Source organism: Notamacropus eugenii, chromosome 4 (genome assembly GCF_028372415.1).
Source record: "Notamacropus eugenii isolate mMacEug1 chromosome 4, mMacEug1.pri_v2, whole genome shotgun sequence".
Classification (NCBI taxonomy): Eukaryota; Metazoa; Chordata; class Mammalia; order Diprotodontia; family Macropodidae; genus Notamacropus; species Notamacropus eugenii.
In genome coordinates, this window is record NC_092875.1 from 245,291,242 (window position 1) to 245,301,905 (window position 10,664).

At 41.4% G+C, this 10,664-nt stretch overlaps 1 protein-coding gene across 4 annotated transcripts in view; it reads left to right on the top strand.

The window, feature by feature from the left end:
- GREB1L (GREB1 like retinoic acid receptor coactivator) overlaps positions 1 to 10,002 on the top strand; it is a 195,218-nt gene extending 185,216 nt beyond the window's left edge. For all 4 annotated transcript variants that reach the window (XM_072604358.1, XM_072604360.1, XM_072604359.1 and 1 more), the window contains 5 exons: positions 366 to 593; positions 1,668 to 1,809; positions 3,926 to 4,126; positions 5,606 to 5,744; positions 9,282 to 10,002. In XM_072604358.1, coding sequence (XP_072460459.1) covers positions 366 to 593; positions 1,668 to 1,809; positions 3,926 to 4,126; positions 5,606 to 5,744; positions 9,282 to 9,445 — 874 coding nt within the window. In that variant the 3' untranslated portion in view covers positions 9,446 to 10,002. The remainder of the gene's footprint in view (positions 1 to 365; positions 594 to 1,667; positions 1,810 to 3,925; positions 4,127 to 5,605; positions 5,745 to 9,281) is intronic.
- The last annotated feature ends 662 nt before the right edge of the window (positions 10,003 to 10,664 follow it).

Consider the following 10,664-nt stretch of genomic DNA (forward strand, 5'->3'; position numbering starts at 1 on the left):
CAAAGTGAGTATTAGCGTTTTGGGAAGGAGGGAGTCCACTGGGAGCTGGAGGGGTTGAGGAAGGCTACATACATATAGAAGATTGTACTTAAGCTGAGTTTTGAAGGCAACCAGAGATTCCAAAAAGGGTAGATTAGAAAGGAAAGCATCCTAATTTTAATTTTAGCTTATTTTCCTTTAATAATATTTTATTGGGCCCTAGAATGTTCTTTTCACTTCAAGTTGTATTTGGGGGGAGAAAACCAACTTACAATGTTGGATGACATCTGTCTGTACTGCTTTTGGAAACAATCAACAACAAATTATTCATTCTTGGATGACTTCATGGGCCATTTCTTACATTTGCCTCATTTTAAATCTAATAGCCAGCCCATGGATTCAGGAATCACCAGTAAGAATGTGTCCTTAAAGTCTGTCCTGCAGCATCTTGAAGCCACCCCAAAAATTGTCCATTATGCCATCCTGGGGATACAGAAGTGGAACAGCAAACTGAGTTCTAGAAGCCTCAAGTCTCCCTTCTCTCGGTGCCATGTACATGACTTTGTACTGCTCAACGTAGACTTGACACAGAATGTGCAGTATGATCTCAACAGGTAAAGAGCACAAAATCGATTCAGTTCCTCACCTGGGTCTGTGATAGTCACAGTGTTATTGACTTATTAGTCTGGAAGTATATCTTTGTGCATCGCAGATAAAAAGCATGATTTAAATTTGTCTAAACTGTTGAGTGAATGATGCTTCTCTAAACTAGGTTGTTTAGTACCAGTGATACCCAAAGAAGTGTGTTTATTCTTACTTCTTGGAAGCCTTGTCTCTCACTCTGGCATGCTCGCTCTCTCTCTCTCTCTCTCTCTCTCTCTCTCTCTCTCTCTCTCTCTCTCTCTCTCTCTCTCTCCCTCTCTCCCCTCCCTCCTTCTCTTCTCTTTTTCTCATCCTCCTCTCCATCTCTACCCTTCTCCCTTTACAAGTGAATTAAAAGAGCTTATACAAAGATAAGATCCTACTAAATATGTGACTTAGACATAAAAAGTCCTCTCATAAAATGAGTTGGAGGGAAGGGATTGCCAGATTGTAGGTATCCTGATTTATAACATCAGATATTGGTAGGAATTGGAATATAGTAGGGAGAAAAATCAAGAGCTGCCTGATTATTTTCTGTTAGCATGGCAGGTAGGGCAGGTAGATGGCACAATGAATAGAGTGCCAAGTCTGGAGTCAGGAAGACTCGTCTTCCTGAGTTCAAATGCAACCTCAGACATGTACCAACTGTGTGACCCTGGGCAAGTCACTTAACCCTGTTTGCCTCAGTTTCCTTATCTGTGAAATGAACTGGAGAAGGAAATGGCAAACTACTCCAGTATCTCTGCCAAGAAAACCCCAAATGGGGTCATAGAGAATCAGACCCAGTTGAACAACAACATGCCAGACAGATCTCTTCATTCCACTGACTGTAGAAATTTTTTTAGACCCAGCAGATGCCTAGTGTAGTTAACAATACACAGACAACATTACAGGTCATGTTTGGATTTATCCGGGTCAGAGGGAGGTCCTCTCATTTCTTCTATACATTTTGTCCCTTTTTTCTTTCTGTAATAATCATGAATGAGGTTGTGGAGGCCGAATAAGTGACTGAAGCCTGGATCTGTATTGCTTCAATTAACTTTTAGGTACTTCTGTGAAGATGTTGACTTTAACTTGAGGACCAACAGCAGTGGGCTGCTCATTTGTCGATTTAACAACTTCAGTCTCATGAAAAAACACATCCAGGTTGGAGGACAAAAGGACTTCAACGTCAAGCCAAAAATCAGTGTAAGTTTTTCAGGTTGGGAAGAGAGAATTCTTTTCTTGGGAGTAAAGACAGCAGCTTTCCTGTTAATGTCTTTTATATTAAATGGCCATGTTTTCTAAGAACTGAAACAACAAAAGGGAAAATCCCATTACTATTTTGAAGAAGACCTTAAGAGGTATTTCCAGTTTCCAGTACACAAACTAGTATCGGTCTGTGGCAGATTCTTACTAAAATCCCTTCTACCGAAAGGTCTTTTCTTTTAACACTTCTTTCTTCTCAGTTCCTAGTCCAGGCCCTTTGAGCTTCAGAAAACTGCCAGGATGAGGCTAACTTTGGTAGAAGATTTAAATGTGGCATTATATTCCTGTCCTTCCTGAATAGGAATATGATAAATTACGAAGGAGGTAGAAGGCGGAGATATCCAACTACCATTTTATTTCCATGTTCTTTATTGAAAAGGAAAACAGTTTTCAGACGGCAAAGTGTAGAACAAAAGTAGTTTGACAAGTAATTGAAAGCAAAAGTAAATGAGGAGATGGTCAGGGAGCACCTCTCTGCCTTCAAGAATCTTAAATCACTGGATCTTTATGCACCCCATCCTTGGGTATCCAAGGAACATGGGGATGTGACTGAGGGACCATTATTGAAAAATCACGGAGAATTGGAGGAAGAGGCACCACACAAATGGAGATTGGCAAATGTTTAGATTTTTTAAAAGCCATAAAAGGTGAATTGCCTGACTTGTGGCAAAATTTTAGAATGGGATGATTAAAGGGACGATTTATGATCACGTAAAATGGAAAATGTCTGCTTTGAAGCAGTAAGTGTTCAATAGAACTGATTTTATTCATGTCCTTTTAACAAAGAGATGACCCTGATAAATTAAGAGAATTCCACATAGATGACAAACTGTATTTCAGCAAGGTCCTTGGCAGTGTCTCATGATATCTTGTTGGACAAGATGGAGAGATGTAGCTGGAGGATCAGAGTGTTGTCAGTTGGAGTTGGAATTGGTTTGAGGAGAAGTGTGGTCATTAATTAATCATGACCACTTAGGAGAGAAATGCCTGTGGAGTGAGTCTCTTGTCGTTGGCCCCTCTTCTTCTGTTCAGTATTTTATCGATATTTATGAAGTGTTCATCAGTCATTCAATCAGTAAACATTTATTAAGTGCCTACTGTATGCCAGGCACTTTGACTTAGGAGAAATGATAGTTGTTTTCAAGTATGTGGAAGAGGGATTAGATTTGTTTTGAGTGGCCCCAGAAACATGAACTAAAAACAGTGGACAGAGGTTGTGGAGTCAGATTTAATGTAAGGAAAAACTTCCCAAGAGTTAGAGCTGCGCAGGAGTCAGAAGGTGGTGAATAACCCATCTTTGGGGGTCTTCAGGTGGAGGCTGGATGGCCATTTGTTGGTGACATTATGCATGGAATTCCTGCTTGAACACAGGTGACACTAGGTGACCTCCGAGACTCTTAGGATTCTGTTTGTACCGAAGCTTGGTTGTGTCTATCCCACAGTTTGAAAATGGGGGCCATCGGCCACAATTGAGGTACAAGGCAGTCTGCGTTATGAAAAGATCACTGCTATTTAAGCCACAAGATGTGGGATCAAGTCTTTGCTGTTACATTTGTGACATTATGGAGCCTTAATTGTCTCACTTGTAAAACGGGGGCAGTAATACTTGCACTGCCTATCTTATGGTGCTGTCATAAGAGGATAGTTTGTACACATTACAGTACTCTATCATTATGAGCTATTACTTTCAGCATTGCTGTGGTGGGATCCGACATGAACAGACATCTTAGAAGGGCGCACCTTCATCTGTACTTAGTCGCTACTTAATAGACTTTGTTGGACATTCTTGCTTGATACACACTTTGTAGATTACTGATAAATGCAGTACTTTTGGAAAGAACGGCATTGTTTTCACCTTTCTCTCCTCGCCATTCAGCCCACATTAATTCCCATTCCTCCCTAACCGCAAGAGCACAGAGTTGCCCTGGACGGTAAGACGGTGCTGGTTTGTATTTGGGCAGGTGGTCACAAGAGAAGTGGCTCTTCACCTATTTCATCCAGTGCATTGAAGGGACATCCAGTGTATTTTAAATATTCTTGTTGCATCTGATTACAGCTGTCGGAAAGCATAGCGCCCATCTTACCTCTTCAGTATGTCTGCGCTCCAGACAGTGAACACACTCTCCTAGCAGCTCCAGCCCAATTTCTCCTTGAAAAGTTCCTTCAGCATGCTACATACAAACTCTTCCCAAAAGCCATCCACAATTACAGGAGCCCCATCTTGGCCATCGATTGCTACCTGAATGTTGGACCAGAGGTAAAAAAAAAAACAACAACACTCCCCTCCCTTTCTCCCTTGTTTCCTTCCTCCCTTTTTTCCTTCCTTCCATCCTCCCTCTCTCCCTTCCTCCTTTCCTTCTTCGTGGCTGTGAGGTGGCCTTCTCCAAAAGTTCATATTAACCTGGAATGAAGTGGACGTAAAGACCACTGGATTCTTAGAATTCTCTAGGATGCCTGTTCCTCTGCCAAGGGTTTTGGGAGGCTATCAAGATGCACCCAAGACTGCTGTTGTAGCACTAACCCACCTCCTGCACTACTTCCTTTCCTTTTTTCTGCTTCTCTCCTCTTTAGTTTTCTTTCTGCCTTCCTTCTTTCTGTGTCGCACCCTCCTGCGTCTCTTGGACCTTCTGGGGGGATGGGGGGATCCCCCTTCAGGCTTTGCTTAGTCTCAGTGGCATCCCTCAGGTATTAAAGAAGTGACTGACCCTTGTGTGGACACCCCTATGGCTTTCTCATCCAGCTTTGGTGCATTTGGTAGTTTTGAGGTTTGGAAAACAATCCACATTATGAGTGTGAATCGTAGAATGATAGAGCTGGATGGAGATTTGGAGAGCATCCATCTAATCCAAAGCCTTCATCTTATAGATGTTGTTCAAAAGGTAAAGCCAGAGAGGCTGGCCAAACTTACACTTCAGGCTAATTGGTGGCAGAACCAGAACCAGAACCTGGGGCCCCAGATTTCAGATCATTAAGTACTAAATTCATAGCTGCTAGAGAGAGGCAGTGCAGTCTGCAGGCTGGGGAAGCATCCACTAGGATTCCTGCACATGCCTCACTGTCTCCTGTGCTTCTGCCAGATTCATCAGCATTCTCTGATTCTCTGAAATCGCTTTCCTAGAGTTTGTAAGAGTTTGACATTTCATTCTCACGAGAGTGGAGCAGTCGTACCTCTTAGCTCACATTTCTTTCTCTCCATGTGAAGAGTCTTCCTTTCATTCAGAGCAGTGTTTAGTTTTGATTTGCTAACTTTCGGATTGTAACAAAGCATTTCATTTTACACTTTCTTGGAAACTGCTCTTTTTGAGGGGAAGAAGAAAGAAGGAAGTTACTGAGGAAAATATGTTTTAACCCTTTGCATGGAGTGATTTAGTTTTTTTCCCTCCTAAGTCCTCTATTTCCTTCACATTGTTTATGCAGGATGTCCCAAAAGTCTTAGTGTGACTTTAATCTATTTAGGCTTTGATAGCTTAAAACCATTCCAGGAGTTTTGGGTCACCTTGTGTTACATGAAGCTAAAAATGTCTTGTGTCCTTATGAAGTCCTCCACTGGAGTCTTTCTTGGGAAGAACCAAAACTGATCTTCTCTACCCTAAAAGTTGAGTGCACACGATACTGCCCCATGCCATCTGAACCCAAATGGCATACACATACATACATATGCATCCACACACACACACACATATATCTTAGCTATTTTCTGAAAGTAAAATATTCCTCTTTCTGTCTGATATTTCAGGTGGCCATTTGTTATGTGAGCTCCAGACCACACTCCATCAATGTGAACTGTGAAGGGGTGTTTTTCAGTGGACTCCTTTTGTACCTCTGTGACTCTTTTGTAGGTGCTGACCTCCTTAAGAAATTTAAGTTCCTCAAAGGTAGGTCTGCTTTAGTACTTTGTAAATTATCTCCCCCGGCCTTCTCCCTCTCTCCCCACAAAGACCAGTTAGAAAGACTGATTCCTTCTTTACAGTTTCTAAAGTGTTTTACAGACTGTATCTGTTCTGAACCGTATATCAACTCTGTAAGTTACCAGCATTTTACAGATGAGAAAACTAAGGCTTCAGAGAGGGTAAGCAACTTGCCCATGGCCATACAACTAAGACATGCCAGAGGCCAGATTCAGACCCTTTTGTTCTGACTTGAAGTTCAGCATTCATTCCATTACACTGTATTTCCTCTCAAGAAGAGGGCTTCCTCATAAGAAATTTTGATCTTGATCAGCAACATTTTGTCCAAACCCAGGGTGTAAACTGTTTGTTTGTTGTTCAGTTATTTTTCACTTGTTAGACTCTCCATTTGGGGTTTTCTTGGCAGAGATACTCGAGTGGTTTGCCATTTCCTTCTGCAGCTCACTTTACAAATGAGGATACTGAGACAAACAGGGTCAAGTGACTTGCCCAGGGTCACACAGCTAGTAAGTGTCTAAGGCTGGATTTGAATTCCTATCTTTCTGACTCCAGGACCTGAATTTTATCCTCGACGCCCCAGGATGTAATTAGTAATGTTTTATTATTGAACTGGGGAAAGGACCATGATGAAAGATAATCTGATTTGCTTTCCACTCTATGGCCCCTACATTAGTTTTGGTACTGACTGATTTCCAGTCCCTCTTAGCCTCCGTCTCTGGCTGATCTCTCAAAAGCCTAGCCATGTTCATGTACAGCGTATTTCCATTCAACTTTCCATTCAAAAATGAGTCCCGTTTAAAGTTATGGCAAGTGATGGAGGATGGCTACCAAGCATAACATGACCCTGTAAGAGTAGTGCTGAGGATGATATGGACCAATGAGATGAGGTTTAGCTATAGTAAGGAAGAGAGGAAGATTCAAGAGAGAGGAAGGTACTTGAATTGGATAGAATTATAATGGTGGGTAACAGAAAAAAAAAGCTCCAATCTTTTGTGTGCTTTTTTTCCTCTGCCAAGAAAAACTATCGTTGGCATTGAAAAGATACAATAAGAAGATATCCCAAATAGCAAGGAGAGAAATAAGAGAGCATCTAGCAGCCCTGAGTGAGGGCATTAAAAGAAGTGGCCAGTGTGACTGAGGAAGTGCTATCACTGACCCTTGAAAGATCATAGAGAATTAGCGAACTACCACAAGTTCAGATGAAGGCAAATGTTCTAATTTTCCAAAAAGGTAAAAGGAATGGAGTTTGCACACAGTAAGCTGGTGAGCTTGACTTTGGTTCCTAGAAAAGTTCTAGAGTTATTATTAGAAGGACGGTTAGTGAACATTTTGAAAGGATCATGTGTTCGCCCTTCGTTGCTGAAGAAGACCATGCCATCAGAGAAATGATGACATGACTTGCACTTGGCTTTGTTTTGAGTGAGGGAGGGCTGTGCAGGTCACCAGCCTCACTTCTCCTGGAGAGCTATCTGAATTCAGAGACCAGATATTCATCAGGATGACTGGAGATGACCCAGGATGAGGCAGTTGGGGTTAAGTGACTTGCCCAAGGTCACACAGCCAGTGAGTGTCAAGTGTCTGAGGTGAGATTTGAACTCAGGTCCTCCTGACTCCTGCACTGGTGCTCTATCCACTGCACCACCTAGCTGCCCCTAGAAAAGGATAGCATAATCACAAAGAGTCAACACGGATAGGTTGTGTCAGACTAACTTTTGATGAAGTCATTTAGAAAAAAAGATAAAGGCGGTAGTATAGATAATATTTACCTAGATTTTAACAAAGTACTTGTTAAGTCACTTACAGTTCTTCTGGAAAATGTGAAAAAAAATGAGCACAAGTACACGTAAGTAGATTTGGGGTGAAGAAGCCATTAATAGATAAAGGGTAACCAGCCCAATTCTGGAGACAGGCTTCCAAGTTGACATTTCTCAGGCACAGTTACCAGATTCGTAGGTGACACAAAGCTAAAAGGGAAAGTAATACCTGGGACACCATTGTGAGGATTCAAAAAGAGTTTGACAAGTTTGAATAAATCTAATAAGATTAAGATTTAAATAGTTTTACACTTAGGTTAAAAAAAAATAACCTTTGCAACTAGGAGATAGGGAGTGGTATTATCTACACCAGGTTTTACCTGAAAAAGGACTGATGTTTTTGTGAATTACAAATTCCATGAGAATCATCAGGATGATAAAGGCAACCAGGAGAATTAGTGTAATCTTGGCGACATCAGAGGGATGCTGTCCAGGAGCATCTGAGGAGATGACGGTCCTGCTATACTCTGCCCATGGGAGTGTTGTACTCTGTGGGGGGCACCACATTTGAGGAAGGGATGGATAAGCTAGAAATTGGCTAGAAGTGGGCAGCCAGGATGGTTCACCTCAAGTTCATGCCATTGCAAATCACCGGAAAGAACCATGGGGATACAGAAACTTGGGGCATATTATATGTTCCCTCTTCAGAAAACTTTTGGTATCTTAGCAGATGTGTCATGTGGCACAGGAAGTAAACAGAACACAAGGAGCAGTGAGTGAGATTGATATCGTAGTAATTTGTGTACTTGCCTTATCCTCCAGATACATTCTAAGCTAATTTCTCTTTAGATCCCACTGCCTAGCACAGTGCCTTACATAGAGTATGAGTGTAATAAATTAATGAAATTTCGATTGCCAATTATAGCAATAACTTAGGTGAATGCTGATTTTAGGGGAAAAAAAGAATCTTATTAACTGCCTAAGATTCTTAAAATCTGCTAAGTAAATTTAAGAGACTGGCACAGTCATACAGAAATCCACCTGTAATTCTTTTTTTTAATACTATTATTGTAATATAGTGAAGCATCTCAGTGCCAGGTGTTCAGTACATATAGTAAGTGTTCAATAAATGTTTATTTCTCGCCAGGGCAACTTGGTGGTGCAGTGTACAGAACACTGGGCCTGGAACCAGAAATACCTGAGTTCAAATCCAACCTCAGACACTTACTAGCTGTGTGACCCTGGGCAAGTCACTTAAACCCTGTCGCCTCAGTTTCCTCATGTGTAAAAATGAGCTGGAGAAGGAAATGGCAAATCACTTGAGTATCTTTGCCAGGAAAATCCCCAATGGGGGTCTGAAGACTCAGACAGGACTAAAATGACTAATCAACAAAGCATTTGCTGCATGCAGGCACATTTCACTGCCTTTATGATACTGTTAAGTCATGTTTTTGCTTCAGTATCATGTATAACCCCAAAATAACTTCAAAGAAACAGGAAATAAAAATTTAAATATGCATAGTATGACCACGTAAAACTTGACTGAATTTCCTCAATGACACACAATGGCTAACAACCTAAATAATTTTGTCAGTGGAGAGAAATACTTAAAGCCAAGAGCGCATTTAGGGTTAGGATATATATAGTTCTGCAGTTCAAGAGAGGAAGTGTGGTGAGGTGCTTTATAAGAGAGGCCTGTTGATTTAAATACTTCCTTTTCTAACATCTAAGTTTCCACCTTTCCTTGAAGGTGCTACCTTGTGTGTCATCTGCCAAGACAGAAGTTCTTTACGGCAAACAATTGTCCGCTTAGAACTAGAAGACGAATGGCAGTTCCGACTTAGGGATGAATTTCAAACAGCCAACAGCAGTGAGGACAAGCCTCTCTACTTTCTTACTGGACGCCATGTCTGAGCGAGAGAAGAGACCAGAATTAAGGTGGGGGAGGGAGAGGATGGGCTATGATCAAGTGGGATTTTTTTTTTCTTTTAAGTACAATCACTGTGGAGCAAAGTGCAACTGTTGTGACTCTAGGATGCCCTCCGAAGAGCACCCCCGCCTCACATACCTGACCTGGATACCGCAAGGGCATCGATGCTACTTCAGCTCCAATACCAGCACCTGGGATTTAAGGGTGACTCTACCCTAGACGGTTATGCAAACTACTTAGAAAATGGCCTGCCAGCTGTGACTGAAGTGACACACTTTGGAGAATGAAGAGCTTGCAGCTCTCGAAGTCGTTTTGTTTTGTTTTGTTTTTACTTATCTGTGCTAGGAGAAAAACAAACTGATTTTCAGCATCAGCTAGCCTGAATGTGTTACATGAGTCTCACACCAGAGGTGTGACACAGTGAAGATTAACGTCCGAGGTCTGAATCCTCAGTTTCTCTTCAAAACTGTACTTTGGTACAGTATTACTCAGGGGTTTGAAATGACAGAATGTAGAAGATACTTGTATTTAAAAAAAAAAAGTAGCATTTGTTCTTTCTCTGTGCAGTGTTAGTTTAAGATTTGTAATTTTATATGTATTGAATCTTTTTGGCAAAATTTCCACAGGAGTTAAAAGTTTACTACTTAAACCTGAACAAATAAGGCAGTAAATGCAGAGCAGGCGTCCTGTGCATGCACATTTGTGTGGCTTCTCCTAGTCTCGTTCCTTTGTTTGTTCCATTAGCTTTAAATTTTCAGAATCCTTTGCACATAGCATTAGTATGAATCTACAACAAGCTGTTTGGTTGGACAGTGATACTACTTCCTGTGCAAAGAGTAACCTGAGAATTTTGGAGGTCATCTAGAGACTTGGGCTTCCCCATCCATCATCTTCTTCCCCTTTTCCACCCCCATCCCAAACTGTTATCTTTTATGGCTTGAGTTTCTGTATAGTTGGGCACCAGCAAAACCAGTTTTACTTGACTTTGATTTCTTATGAAATATCATGTTTTAGTTTTGTACATAGTGGAGCCAGTGCAATTTTGTTTCTTCTCACATCCTCATACATAGCAAGACTTCAAGATAGGTTTGAGTGAATGTAAAATCAACTTAAAGCTAAATTGAAAGTACTCCATCACTCCCACCCAACCACAAATACCAAAGCAGAATGGCTGCTGGGGAGCCAAGATTCAGACAGGAGGAG